Below are 15865 nucleotides of genomic sequence, written 5' to 3' on the forward strand. Positions count from 1 at the left end.
TTTAGGGGGTTTCAGTGGGGACAGAGTCCCTTTAAGTCATCTCCTTTCATACTCCAGATAGAAATTTGCTTTAATTTTACAAGATATAAGACCAAAAAACTCATTCAAAACAAATTTTCTCTGCACTTGGTTCATATCCAAGAATGATCAGATGCAAATTTACTATTCTCAATATGTTTCTGATAGTTTCAAAAGTCAGAGTCAATAAATTTTTATGCTACGGATGCAATATTTCCAGTCGTGTCTGCAAGCTAATATTTTCTTTGTAGTAGACTGCAGGAGCCGACTGCAATAAAAAGTGACAATGTTCCAAAGTAATTTAACTATAATACTGGCCATTCTTATTGAGAACGGGTTGGTACATTTCCTCCAGGCACATTATTGCATTTCTCATTAAAAGAGATTTATATCTGGTATTTTTAATTATTTTCCATTTATTATTTTTTAAGGCACCATCAGAATATGGCACACAGTTTCATTAACATCAGCAGAGGAAATAATATTGGAGCTAATTCTGTCACACAGAATGTGAAAATGATCATAAAAAGGGTTAGGCCGCCAGGTAAATTTAAATTATTAGAATATTATTTTTAATTTATGAGATTTGCATGTAGATTATTTTATTGTAATCTTGCTTTTTTAAAAAAAAAAATATTTGCTTTCCATGCATTCTAGTACAGTAGTAGGTCATTCTTCTAATAGTTTGATCAGTGGTTCCCTCCCTGGTAGACCTTGATCGTTTATGTATTAAAAAAAGGGAATCTGTCACCAGGTTTTTGTCACTTAAAAGGAATCTGTCAGGAGGTTTTTGCTATGAAATCTGAAGACAGCATGCTGTAGGGGTTAAAACACAGATTTCAGTGATGCCTCTCTTAACCCCTCCATGGTTTTGTTTGCTTGTAATGATTGTTTTAGCAGAAGGAGCTTATCATTGATGGACACAGCAGCGCCATGCCTCCTGGTTTGGCAACGGCTCCTACTGTGATGAGCAGCTCACTGTCTATAGACATTGTACATGGAGAGCCTGGTGTGGGCGGGGATAGCTGTGGTGTGGGCGGGGTTAGCTTCCTCAGCTCTGCTTCATTCTAAATCTAAAAACTCTGATTGTGTAAGAACGGCTGCACCCAGTACTCTAAGTGACACTTCTTTGGATTCAGGTTCTCTTTGCCTACAACATGCTGCCCTCAGATGAGGTAGCAAAAACCTGCTGACAGATTCCCTTCAATATGAGAGCAGCATAATGTAGAGACAGAGACTCTGATTTCAACTATGTGTCACTAGGATGCTTTCTGTAGTTTTGATAAAATCATTGTTTTATCAGCAGGAGATTATCACTAGAGGACTAGTAAACCTGCTGCCATGTAGTCCTCCATACTCATGAGCTCTGTATAACCCGCCCACACCACTGATTGGCAGCTTTCTGTGTAAACTGTGCATAGGTAGATCTCCAGCAGATAAAAAGTGATTTTATCAAAATGACAGCAAACAGCCCAGTAAGTGATACATCGTTGGAATCAGGGTTTCAACCCCTATATTATGCTGCTCTCTGATGGGATAGGAAACATTTGGTGACCGAATCCCTTTAAATGTTAGCCATCCATATAAATGGCTCTATTTCCCCTGCTTTACCCGGCTATCTGTCATGGAATTTAGAAAATATTATTCCCCCTACTTTCAGGCATTCTCAAATGACTGGCGTGTGCGTGATTTAGTGATTCCACTGTGCCATGAACCGGAGAGTGCCTGGAGGGGCGTAACTAAGTATCAACCCGATCCGACCAAGGTCGCACGACAACTAAGACGCCGTGCACCAGGGAGGAACCGAGCAGAGGGACCAGGTGCTACTCCAGGCCAGACCCCAGACACGGCTGTTGACCCACACCGGGGAATACAGGAACAGGCAGGTTAGGCTGGCACACAGACAGGTGGGTATTGGCAGGCACGGCTGGCATGCAGACAGGTGGGCACTGGCAGGCACGGCTGGAGTGCAGACAGGAGGATACTGGCAGGCACGGCTGGTATGCAGGCAGGAGGGTACTGACAAGTACGGCTGGCGTGTAGACGGGGAGGTACTAGCAGGTTGGAGCACAGGCTGGATAGGGTCCAGTACAGACTGGGATTCAGGAACAGAACCGCAGATGCGGTAGACAAGCAAAGCAGAGAGGAACCGCTGGAGCGGTGGGCAAGGCGGAGCAGAGAGGTACCGCCGGAGCGGTGAGCAAGCAGAGCAGGGAGAAACCGCCGGAGCGGTGAGCAAGGCAGAGCAGGCAGGAACCGCCAGAGCGGTTAGCAAGGCAGAGCAGGCAGGAACTGCCAGAGCGGTGAGCAAGGCAGAGCAGGCAGGAACCGCCGGAGCGGTGAGCAAGGCAGAGCAGGCAGGAACCGCCGGAGCGGTGAGCAAGGCAGAGCAGGCAGGAACCGCCGGAGCGGTGAGCAAAGCAGATCAGGCAGGAACCGCCGGAGAGGTGAGCAAAGCAGAGCAGGCAGGAACTGCCGGAGCAGTGAGCAAGGCAGAGCAGGCAGGAACCGCCGGAGCGGTGAGCAAGGCAGAGCAGGCAAGGACCGCCGGAGCGGTGAGCAAATGCAGAGCAGAGGGGACAGGGCTCTGTTCACATGGAACAGACTGGAAGGGAAAGGCAGAACCAGATACACACAAGATACTTGCAATGAAGTAGCGAGTGGACTCTAAACACACAAACGGAAGTACAGCGACAATGAGTAGGAGTTAGGTGCAGTTTCAGACTCTGCAGAAAAAGGGAAGGTACGGACATAGAGAAAAACAGGTAACAGACTAGGAGAGTGTTCAGACAGGAACTGAGTGTTCAGACAGGAACTGACACTGCAGCGAGATACAGGAGCGAGTCTGGGTATGCGGCCCCCAGAAGGCGGGACGAACAGGCTAGGAGCGTGTTCAGACTGGCCTGGAAATACAGCCTCCAGGAAGGCGGACAGACAACAGGCTAGGAGATAGTTCAGACAGGCCTGGGAATACAGACCCCAGGTTGGCAGGCAGGCAAGAACAGAACAGGACCTGGCACATTCAGAGTCAAGGCGCACACTGAATGATAGAGTTGCTCAGGCATCAGCTTCAAGGTGGAGCTGGTTTAAATATCAAGTGACAGACATCAATAGGCTGCGGACGCATTACCGGTGTGCTCACAGCAGCTACAAGAAACAGGAAGTGATCGGGCCGCCCTAAGCAGTCAGAACAGAGACAAGCAGACAGCATGAATAGAAGCCAGGCTAGCAGACTGGACTGAAGATCAAGTTTGCGATCTTGCATAGTGGGAGATGGTACACTATGCAAGCCCGCCACCAGGTATGTTACAAGCATTGGGAGGGTTTGCAATGACTTTTTTTTAGATTGGCATATGTAAAGGGAGTTACAAACTGTGCTCAACACTCTCTGGCAATCCCACAGAGGAGGATTTGAGTGACGGACGTGCATGTGCAGTGCTGCACCATTCAGACAGGGAACAAAAGTGCCCCATCGTGGCATGGGAGTACCAGCTGTCAGACAACCATCAATCTAGAAGTTATTGCTTCTGGTATGGGTAGTGATAACTTTGTGTAACCAGAAAAAAAAGTGTAAAGAAGCACTCCTCCCACCAAAGTTTTATCCTCTTAATATATTGCTGTCATCATATTATACAGCACTGTGTACTTACAATTGCTCATTTTGCCTTTCTATCAGCTTATTCTTCTCTTTTCTCTGCTCTATGTAGAAACAGGAAGTCTCTTGTCCTTGCAGAAATCATTCCCCTCTTCCACTTCTGACCCAACTGATCCATCCTCCTCCCTGCCACGGAATTTAGCAGTGACTTAAGTCTCATACAGGGAAAATTGACCTCCTGTTTCTCCATAGAAGGATTCAGCTAGTCAGTTTTTAATCATGAGATGTCATAGACCTAACGGAAAAGAGAACTATTAACTGGGTAGAAAGGTAAAATGAGCAATTGTAAGTACACAGTGCTATATAATATGATGATTGCAATATATTAAGAGGATAAAAACTTTGATGGGGGAGGAGGAGGAGGAGGAGGAGGGCTTCTTTAATAAATCTATCTTTGTGTGTAAATAGAGCCCAATAATTTTTTTTTATTTCCTGGAAAAAAAAAAATATTGTGACAATTGGGAGCCCACTAAGGGGCAAATGCACACGGGTGTATTACGATGCCATGCTATGTTTCATAAAGACTTTCCTCCTCTAAAGGACAAGGTTGAAAACCACCCACAGGCAATAAATCAATACATTTGTAATGCAGCCATGTTCATGGAGGGTTTGTTTTGCTTTACATACAACTATAATATTACCCTTCCTTTAATGACCTAGGATTTATTTTTAAATAACATCTCCTTCATAGTGATATCTAGAAATCATAAACCTGATACTTTATCATATATCACCCAGTATTCCAGGAACAACACCTAATTAAATTACTAATAAATGACTGATAAATAAATGAATACCTTAAATGCTTTATATCGCTCTGAATTCACTACTTCTACAACTCGGCAACATTTTCCCTCTTCAAGGATATCCTAACGATAGAAAAACGTATTATTCAGTCTCTTAATTACACAAACCCTCAGTTATATTGTGATTTATAAAAAATAAAAAAATCACATTCAGTATATTCTGTTCAAAATGTTCTACTAAATGCAGTCTTTTGTGATTTTTAGCTTGGCATCGCTCAATGTGAAAAATAAAAAAATTAGGTGCCCCTTAGTCTGATTCCTTTTGCAAATAGCTATTGTACAAATCTGGATCACTTCGAGGTATATGGGACAGTAATTAAATCAAGACTAAATGTCATTAAATAATTAAATCAAGATTAAATGTAGGTAGCTATAAGCTTTTTTGCTTCAAAAAATGAAAACATCTGTACAAAAGACGCTGAAAAATACAAAAAAAAAAGTGTCGGCAGTAAAAAAAACATTGACAAAATTGAAAAAAATAATTCCTGAATCATCATCTGCTTGAAAAACAGGTGTTTTTGACAGCCGAAAAAAGACTCCATGTGAACATACCCTAAGGAGTTTTTTAACATGGATATTTCTGACTTAAAAATCCAAATCTATAAAACGCTCTTAAAAGACATGTTTATTCTTATGGTTCTTTAGGAACAAACGTTTTTGGTGCTGTTTTGATGCAGTTTTTGACATTCTTTTAGAATTTTTTTGTGATGCATTTCAAGTTATAATATGGGATGAATCAAAATTATGTAGCTTTTGTCACGTTTCCACAGCAAAAAAAAACGTATCAAATACAAAGAGGAAAATGAATGAAAAATGTGCATTTTGCTTTAAAAAAAACTTTTTGTGAACATTGCCTAAAACTGTAAAGTTAAAGGTGTTCTCCGGCATTGTTCAACTCTTCATTGGAGTGTCTGCAGATACCTTCCAGGACATGTGCAAACCTTTAGGCCTCATTCACACGTCATTCATTTTTCTTGTACCGGGAAAAAACAATCCACTTATCATCAGTGTTTTAGATCAGATTTTCCTCAGTGCTCATTTTGCCAGTTTTTACCATCAGAGCTTCACTAGTTTTTTATTGCATATGCAGAAGGTTTCTCAAGTTTCTCCCATCAAACAGACATGAAAATCTGACAATAACAGAATGGCATCCTAGTCCTGTCAAAAAATTTTCACTGAACCATAGACTTGCCGTGAAGACTTTAATTTGTGGCTCGGATTAAAAAAGTACAAATCTACAATTTTTTTTTATTTTTGTGGTCCACTCAGTCCGCAAAACAGCCTATGTGAACAGTCATATAGACGATAATGGATACATGCTCTATTAGTGAAAATTAGGGATATTAACTTGGACTTGAAAAATGGTCGTCTGAATGAGGCCTTAGGCCACGTTCACACATTCATTATTTGATCAGTATTTTACCTCTGTATTTGAAAGCCAAAATCAGGAGTGGGTGAAAAATCCAGAAGTGGTGACGTGTTTCTATTATACTTTTCCTCTGATTGTTCCTCTCCTGATTTTGACTTACAGATACTGAGGTAAAATACTGACCAAATACTGGACGTGGCCTCAGTCTTTAACTAAATGTGAGTGACTTTTTGTCAGATTTGCCAAAATGTTCATGATTTGCCGAGTATTAATACAATGGGAGAAATGATTTGCCTATTCCTATAAAAGCGCCCAATAAGTGCTAATGGACAAACAATAATAAACCGTTTGGTGAAACGGACACCTTTGAATTGGAGGAGAAATGCATTCACCTCAACATGTAACCATAGAGACACAAAGGCCTGCAGGTGTGCTTTAGCCAGTTTAAAAATGGCTCCTTAAAGTGACCAAAATGGCTATGAAAAGTGACTATACATCTATAGTCTCCCCACCTGGTGCTCTCCATTTACCTCTGCCACTGAGATCAGAACTCCGGCGCTCCTACATCCAAGATGGCCGTGCCAGGCGGAGGCATGGATCAGACTGACCCCCACTGCCTGTGCCAGTGCGACGACGGCCATCTTGCATGCAGGAAGATCGGTATGTGGGTCCCAGCAGAGGAAGCAGCAGGAGGAAAATGGAGGGCACCAGGTAAGGAATATATAGTCACTTATCAGTGCCAGGGAGGAGGGTCACTACAATACATAGGTCAAGAGTTAGCCACTATTCAAGTTCAAGGGTACGTTCACACGAGCGTACAAAAAATTATTCAGAGTTTCATCCAGAACAGTGGGACAATTTTTCTCTATCTCGTCTCCTTCTTTTTACAGCAGCTATTAATAATTTACAGGACCATTTACAGTTTCCTATGTTACAGAACTGCAGTGTATCTAAAAATTGGATGGTAAACTGTGGCTCCGTATGGCATCCTATTTTTTTTCACGCACCCGTAGACTTGAATGGTTGAGTATCATTCGATTTATAGGAGAAACTAGTGCAGGCTGCAATATTTTTTTACACACAGATTCGGTCAGTGGGAAAAAAAAATTCTCATCTGCACTGCCACATTGAATAACATTGGTCTGAGTCCAGTCCATTTTTTTCACGGACAGCACTAGGGCCAAAAATACGGCCGTGTGAACGAACCCTTGGGGTAGATTATTCCAAAAATTACCATTGTAATAGTTTTAAACCTTCTCCAAGTTATGCCTTTAAATTTTCCCATTTACACTCACTTCAGACTTTAATCCTTATTAGTCCTAATCGTTTTCCGACTTTTCATATATTTTAATATTTTTTTACATATATTACTCTATTCAATCACACATACTTTACCTCAATGATATATTTCATCTCATCCCCCAGAAGTGGCAAACCTTCCAAGTCTTTAATGGAAACGATAGGAGACTGAAGTGATTTCAGAATCGAAGATGCTCTCATAAATTTCACACGGGAACCTTTATTTTCCCAAAACTCGTAATTTTCTGCCAAAATATCAAACGCATCCTAAAGAAAGAAAGGAAAGAAAAACAAATATCATACTTGAAGTTTCTACTTTTTAACCTCTAGCATGCCATAGATCAGACCATGAGATATCAGGGACTCTGTAATTGAATAAACAATGGCTCCGACTTAGCCAGTTTTGTTCCTGACCTGTTCTTACAGTAAAACAGTCAAACAGCCATATAAATTGGAGACAGATTAGACTGCAGTGCACGGACTCGCCAGCGGCTCTCCCGACCCGAGCGTGACATCTGCATGAGAATGGACTGCAGTGCCTGGACTGGCCGGTAGCTCCCCTAACCCAAGCGTAACAGCTGCATGAAATCAGACCACATTGCCCGGACTGGCCGGTAGCTCTTCTGGATCGAGCGTGACAGCTGCATGAGATTGGACTGCAGTGCCTGGACTGGCCAGTAGCTCTCCTGACCCGAGCATGACATCTGCATGAGATTGGACCACAGTGCCTGGACTGGCCGGTGGCTCTCCCAATCCTAGCATGACAGATACATGAAATCAGACCGCAGTGCCTGGACTGGCTGGTAGCTCTCCTGACCCAAGCGTAACAGCTGCATGAAATCGGACCACAGTGACTGGACTGGCCGGTAGCTCTCCTGGCCCGAGTGTGACAGCTGCATGAAATCGGACCGCAGTGCACAGACTGCCTGGCAGCTCTCCCGACTTGAGCATGACAGCTTCACATATTTGTATGCAGCTGTCACTCTCAGTTAGAGAGAGCCACCGGCCAGTCCATGCACTGCAGTCCGATATCGCTGTGATTTATGCGGCAGTCTGACTGCACCATTAAGTCCAAGAAAATAGCTAATACTGACCAGTACCTTTTTTAATTTCCAATGTCCAGTGTATCTGCAGCAGCCCGAGTTGGCAATATGAGTCAATCAGAGCAGCTAAGCTCACTGTATAGCTGCAGCGCAGTCAACATGGCGAGAGTGCTGCAGACAATAACAGACACCAGGAGCAGTGGACTAGGCTCCGGCTGGGCCTGGGAACAGTGAATGCATACGTTTCTTTTTTTTTTAATTAGAGGCTGCCAGAGGCCAGTAGTTTTACAGAACTTAGACAACCCCTTTATCAGAAAGCATAATAGCAGCAAATAATTAATAAGCAGCAATCGGTGTTTGTTCTGTAAAACAGCCGGAATCGTCCTGGTATGTCACGGGCTCCATAGACGGAGACCTGATCTGTGATTTACTTTTACAACGCGTCAGGAAGGATCGGCTTACTCCAGGTTTAAGGCTCAGCTACATTAGTAGATGCGGACCAACATCTATTTAATTTTATAATAAAAAGTTTTCACTAACAATTTTTCTGCTTTTATTAATCATTGACGTTGTATATTGCTGCTAATGTCTTTTCAGTCTTATACATATTCACACGGCAGTATTTAGTCAGTATTTTGCAGCAGTATATACAAGTCAAAAGCAGGAGTGGAACCAGACCTAAATGTTAGACGACCATTTAAACTGACCCCTGTCACACCACATAGTTGGATAGCCGTCAGATAGACAACTGCTCCAGCTGTTACTTCAGCTGTCACAGCACACGTGCTCCGCACTGAACTTGGTGCTAGTCTGTGAACTATGAGATGACAGCTCCTGCTGTGAACCAATATGCATTTGACGTTACTTTCTAACCTTCACTTTCTTCATTTTTTTAAGAACATACAGCTGCAAGAAACAGTTAAATAGGTTAGTTCTGCTAAAAAAGGATTGAGTTAATATAAGTATCCACATTTTGTACTTTACAGAAGGAAATGTCCTTATTTTTATAATAATCAAACTTAATTTATTGTCTATACAGATATGTAGATTGAACATGGGAAATCAGTTTTAATATAATGACATGGCAGGTTAGAAGCCCTAAGGCCACATTCACATATTCAGTATTTGGTCACTACTTTACATCTGTATTTGTAAGCCAAAATCAGGAGTGGAACAACCGATAGAAACACGTCACCACTTTTGTATTTATCACCCGCTACTGGTTTGGCTTATAAATACTGATGTAAATACTCACTAAATATTGAACATGTGGATGTGACATGGTAAAACTGAGGTTAAAGAACAGTATGGAGGGTAACTGATTATCAGGAGTTTATAATCACTTTTTAGAGCATTTTTTTTTTAAATATACCAATGTATTTTGTGAAAAGATTTATTAAAATTCTGCATGATATATATGCAAAAGTTTTAAGCAAGTGTGGAAAATATGCTGCAAAGTAAGAATGCCTTTAAAAATAGTAGATCCAGGTGTGGTGTGACTATGTCTGCGCTGCTGATGGAAATCCTAAGACTTCAGAAGATTTCTTAAAAGAATACGTTTATTTGTACAGGTTTTTACAGTCAACGCATTTCAAAGTCGCTCAGGACCTCGTCCTCAGAACAAAACTAATTGATTGTGCTCTTTTGCTTCCCAGTATTTTTCATTATCTATTTTAAAATAGTAGTGTTACTAGCTACTATGGATGTTCAAACCCGAACGGTAAAGTTCGGGGTCCGTACCGAACACCTAGTGTCCGTGCACAGACCCCAAACATGGACTTCTCCAGGAAGTCCGTGTTACTGTTAGGGTTCAGCAGCCCGAGCAAAGCTTGTTGAAAGGCTGCAATAAATAAAAGACATGCGGTCCCCTCTATTCATGATAACCAGCGCAGGTAAAGCTGACAGCTGCGGGCTGCCACCCCAAGCTGGCAACTTTATCTTGGCTGGTTATCAAAAATAGAGGGGTCGCACACCATTTTTTTAAATTATTATATACGTCACAGGTGTCGGCTGATGAGAGTTGACACCATTTTTTACACATTTATTTAAAAATAAAAAAACACAGTTATACTCACCTAATGCCCAATCCTCAGAAGCCATTGTCCCCTGTAGAAACCAGAAAATAAAAAAGCAACCTTATACTCACCTAACACCCAATCCATTTGAAAATAAAAAAACAACAATTTCCGTCACCTGTCTGAAGTGATGAAATAATCCATAATGTCCCTCGACGATTGGATCACTTGTACAGCAGTCACATCAGCAGTCACTGATGTGAATGCTCTACAGGACAGCAGGCTACACATTGGCACAGGCTTCCTTAGTGTTTGGGCTTCCTCCCCTTCGTGTTGCACTTAGTCTTTCCCACATCTTGCATGGCAGGCAAATGGGAAGATCCAGGCAAAGCACCAGAATTGGCGCATCTAATGGATGCTCCTTTTCTGGGGCAGTTGCAGGCTGCAATTTTTAGGCTGGGGAGTGCCAATATCCATGATCATTTCTCAGTCTGAGAATATTAACCCTCATCTGTCTGCTTTAGCTTGACTGATTATCAAAAATGGGGGGACCGCATGCCGTTTTTTAAAATTATTTATTTAAGTCATTTAAAAAATGGCGTGGGACCCCTCTATTTTTGATAACCAGTCAAGATAAACCTGACAGCTGAAGGGTGGAGCCCGCAGCTGTCAGCTTTACATGCTATGGTTATCAAGGATAGAAGAGATCCCATGACATTTTTTATTTCATTTATTTATTAGCTAAATAAAAGTACAGTAAAATACACATGCCCTGCACTAATTATCTCACTGACATCTTTATGACAATGCACAGGTGCCGGCTGGTGAATACTCCCATAAGCGGCGCCTGCTCTCACTGCTATCAGCGAGACCAGGCATACGATGATGAGAGTAGTACTCTCATCAGCCGACGCCTGTGACCAGTGGTAACCTTTTTATCGCCAATCACAGCTGCTGGCTCACATGCTGTCATCTGTGTGATAGCGTGGGAACCGCAGAGCTTTGACAGATGGTAACGAACTTACCGCCAACCAGAGCTGGTGTTTCCTGCGCTATCACACAGATGACAGAGTGGGAAATGCCGGGTGTTCAGGCCCCCCATTCATTTGAATGTGGTTTGGGTATGGGTTAGAGTTTGGGTACCGTTCTGGTACCTGAACTAAACTTTTTTTAAAGTTCGGCCGAACCCGATGGAGCGGAACATCCACGGGTCCACCCATCCCTATTAGCTATGCAACACAAAGAACACTGACTACTGCCAAGTACGACTGGGACATATTTGAGATGAATGGCAACAAACTGGAAGTTGTAAGTGACTTCAAGCAACTCAGATCGATGATCACTCAAAATGCATAGGTCATATCGGAAGTCAATAGGAGAATAGCTATGAGCAAATCAACAATGAAGTACTGGACAAGGTCTTCAAATCAATGAACATTTCACTAGCGACAAAGACATGACTTGTACATAGTCTGGTCTTTTCTGTGGTAACATACGGATGCAAAACCAGGATGAAACAAGACAGAAAAAGAATCAACGCCTTCAAAATGTAGTGCTGGAGGATGATGTTTTCAATACCGTGGATGGCAAGAAGAACAAAAAAACAAATCAATTTTGGAACAAATCAAGCCATGTCACTCATAGTAAGGATCACTAAGCTATGCCTTGCCTACTTTGGACACATCATTCGAAGAGAGCAATCACCGCAGAAGGACATCATGGTCGGAAGAATAGAAGGAGCAAAGCAAAAAGGAATATCAGCAGCTCGATAACTTTATGCTATCAAAGTAGCGGTGCAGAAGACTCTGGAGGACCTATCTATGCTTACACAAGATTGATCAGAAATAACCGTACAAACAAGTGAGGGGGGGATTGTTATATGTAAAATCATCCTTAAAACCCATCTTGCGTGAGAATATATGTGAATCTAATGAAAATGTAGAGTCCCTGTGGGTGGAGATAAGGGGAGGGGGGGGGAATAATAAATTACTGATAGGGGTTTGTTATAAGTCTCCAAAAATAATGGAAGCAGCCGAGAATATCCTTATAAAGCAAATACATGAAGCAGCGACTCAAGGAGAAGTCATTATTATGGGGGCCTTCAACTACCCTGAAATACATTGGGGAAAAGAAACCCGTAGTTCCAGCAAAGGTAATAGGTTTTTGACAACTATGAGAGACAATTACCTTTCACAACTGGTTCAGGACCCAACAAGAAGGGGGGCACTGCTAGATCTAATATTAAGCAACAGGCCAGACCGCTTATCAAATATATGAGTTAGGGGTCACTTGGGTAATAGTGATCACAAAATAATACGTTTTCATGTAACCTTTATTTAGATGTGTAGTAGAGGGGTTACAAGGACACTAAACTTCAGGAAGGCAAATTTCCAACGGTTGAGAGATGATATTAGTGCAATAAACTGGGACGATATCCTGAGACATAAAACTACACAAAGCAAATGGGAGACATTTATTAGCATACTGAATAGGACCTGTGCACAATATATACCCTATAGGAATAAACATACAAGAAATAGGAGGAAATTACTATGGCTAAATAGAGCTGCAAGGGGCGTAATAAGTGACAAAAAGAAAGCATTTAGAGAACTAAAGCAAGTAGGTAGTGATGAGGCATTAAATAAATACAGAAAATTAAATAAATTCTGTAAAAACCAAATCAAGGCAGCAAAGATTGAAACAGAGAGACTCATTGCCAGAGAAAGTAAAAATAATCCCCAAATATTCTTTAACTAAAAAATGATAGTGTTGGCCCCCTTAAAAATAGTCAGGGTGAAATGATGAATGAGGGTGAGGAAAAGGCCAATATGCTAAATGATTTTTTTTCAACAGTATTTACACAAGAAAATCGCATGACAGAAAACATGATCAGTGATAATAAAAATTCTTCATTAAATGTCACTTGCTTAACCCAGCAGAAAGTACGGCGGCGTCTAAAAATCACTATAGTTGACAAATCCCCGGGCCCAGATGGGATACACCCGCGACTACTGCAGGAATTAAGTAACGTCATAGATAGACCATTATTTTTAATCTTTAAAGATTCCATAATAACAGGGTCTGTACCACAGGAATGGCGTATAGCAAATGTGGTGCCAATATTCAAAAAGGGGACAAAATCTGAACTTGGAAATTATAGGCCAGTAAGCTTAACCTCTACTGTGGGTAAAATCCTGGAGGGTTTACTAAGAGATGCTATACTAGAGTATCTGAAGAAGAATAACCTCATGACCCAATATCAACATGCGTTTACAAGGGACCATTCCTGTCAAACTAATCTGATCAGCTTTTATGAAGAGGCAAGTTCTGGACTGGACCAAGGAAATGCAGTGGATGTTGTGTATATGGACTTTTCAAAAGCTTTTGATACGGTTCCACACAAAAGGTTGATACATAAAATGAGAACAATGGGGATAGGGGAAAATATATGTAAGTGGGTTAAGAACTGGCTCAGTGATAGGACACAAAGGATGGTTATTAATGGAACACACTCAGACTGGGTCACAGTTAAGAGTGGGGTACCACAGTGGTCAGTATTGGGCCCGCTTCTTTTTAACATATTTATTAATGACCTTGTATGGGGCATACAGAGTAATATTTCAATATTTGCAGATGACGCTAAACTCTGCAGGGTAATCAATACAGAGGAGGACAAAATTTTTATATTACAGGAGGATCTATGTAAACTAGAAGCTTGGGCTGATAAATGGCAAATGAGCTTTAATGGGGATAAATGTAAGGTAATGAACTTGGGCAGAGGAAATAAAATTTATAATTATATGCTTAATTGTAAAACACTGGGCAAAACTGTCACTGAAAAAGACCTGGGTGTATTGGTGGATGACAAGCTCACGTTTGGTGGCCAGTGTCAGGCAGCTGCTGCAAAGGCAAATAAAATAATGGGATGCATTAAAAGAGGCATAGATGCTCATGAGGAGAACATAATTTTACCTCTATACAAGTCACTAGTGCGACCACACTTAGAATACTGTGTACAGTTCTGGTCTACGGTGTATAAGAAAGACATAGCTGAACTAGAGCGGGTGCAGAGAAGAGCGACCAAGGTTATTAGAGGACTGGGGGGTCTGCAATACCAAGACAGGTTATTACACTTGGGGTTATTTAGTTTGGAAAAACGAAGGCTGAGGGGTGATCTTATTACCATGTACAAATATATGAGGGGACAGTACAAAGACCTTTCTACTGATCTTTTTACTCTGAGGCCTGAGACAGGGACAAGGGGGCATCTTCTACGTCTGTAGGAAAGAAGGTTTAATCATAATCACAGACGCAGATTCTTTACTGTAAGAGCAGTGAGACTCTGCCGCATGATGTTGTAATGAGTGATTCACTACTAAGATTTAAGAAGGGCATGGATGCCTTTCTTGAAAAGTATAATATTACAGGTTATATATACTAGATTTCTTGATAGGGTGTTGTTCCAGGAAACTAGTCTGATTGCCGTATGTGGAGTCAGGAAGGAATTTTTTTCCCCAATGTGGAGCTTAGTGTTTGCCACATGGGTTTTTTTGCCTTCCTCTGGATCATCATGTTAGGCTTTGGGTTGAACTAGATGGACTTAGTCTTCCTTCAACCTTAAAAACTATGTTACTATGATCCTCCTACAGATCATTCATCCAACAAGTGAAAGAACAAAAAAAAATATTAATCAAATCAAACTTTTGATTTGAAGCCTTTGCCTTCAAAACAGCATCAATTTGTCTTGGTATACCTTCACAAAGTCAGTGATGTTGTAAGATTATACTATGGTGTATTAGCAACCAATTTTACTAAACATGATAATGCTCATTATTTTCATATGTAGGTTAAAACACAGTCATTAAGTGAAACAGAAATCACTATGTAAGAAGCTTGAAATTGAACGAGGAAAAGTCAAAATCTGTTACAAAGGTGTGAAAGACAGTTTCATGTCACATGACATACACCATGGCAAGACTGAGCACAGCAACAAGATACAAGGTAATTATACTGCATCAGCAAGGTTTGAAAAGATTTCAAAGCAAACTGGGTTTTAAGATGTGCTGTCCAAGATCTTTTGAAGAAGCACCAAGAAATGGGCAACGTTGAGGACTATAGTGGTGGTTGGCCAAGCAAACTTACAGCACAGAAAAGACACATCATACATACTTCCCTTCAAAAACAGAAGATCTCCAGCAGTGCCATCAGCCCAGAAATGGCAGCAACCAGTTGGACTCAGCTAAACCCATTCACTGTTTGTAAAAGTCGTGCCTTAAGTGGTCTTCATGGAAGAATTGCAGCTAAAATGCCATACCTCCAACATAGAGACAAGGTCAAGTGACTCAACTATGCACAAAAACATAGAAATTGGGGTGCAGAAAAATGGCAGCAGGTGCTCTGGACTGATGAAAATGTTAAATATTTGGCTGTAACAGAATGCAGTTTATTCGCCGAAGACAACAGTGAAGCATGGTGGAGGGTCCTTGCCATTTGGGGCTACATTTCAGCAAATGGAGTTGGGAATTTGGTCAGGATTAATGGTGTCCTTAATGCTAAGAAATACACGCACATAATTATCAATCATGCAATACCATCAGGGAGGCGTCTGATTGCCTCCAAATTTATTCTGCAGCAGGACAATGTCCTTAAACATACAGTGA

General features: G+C 41.4%; 1 protein-coding gene across 1 annotated transcript in view; it reads right to left on the minus strand.

Annotated features, from left to right (window-relative positions):
* Positions 1 to 15865, minus strand: part of LOC141271601 (DNA nucleotidylexotransferase-like) — a 279576-nt gene that overhangs the window by 25527 nt on the left and 238184 nt on the right. Inside the window, exons 6-7 of the mRNA XM_073681645.1 lie at positions 7244 to 7414; positions 4471 to 4542 (exon numbers count right to left, since the gene is read on the minus strand). Coding sequence (XP_073537746.1) covers positions 4471 to 4542; positions 7244 to 7414 — 243 coding nt within the window. The remainder of the gene's footprint in view (positions 1 to 4470; positions 4543 to 7243; positions 7415 to 15865) is intronic.

The sequence above is a fragment of the Phyllobates terribilis genome, unplaced genomic scaffold (genome assembly GCF_046119375.1).
Source record: "Phyllobates terribilis strain yellow unplaced genomic scaffold, ASM4611937v1 Scaffold_5__5_contigs__length_657084704, whole genome shotgun sequence".
Taxonomy (NCBI): Eukaryota; Metazoa; Chordata; class Amphibia; order Anura; family Dendrobatidae; genus Phyllobates; species Phyllobates terribilis.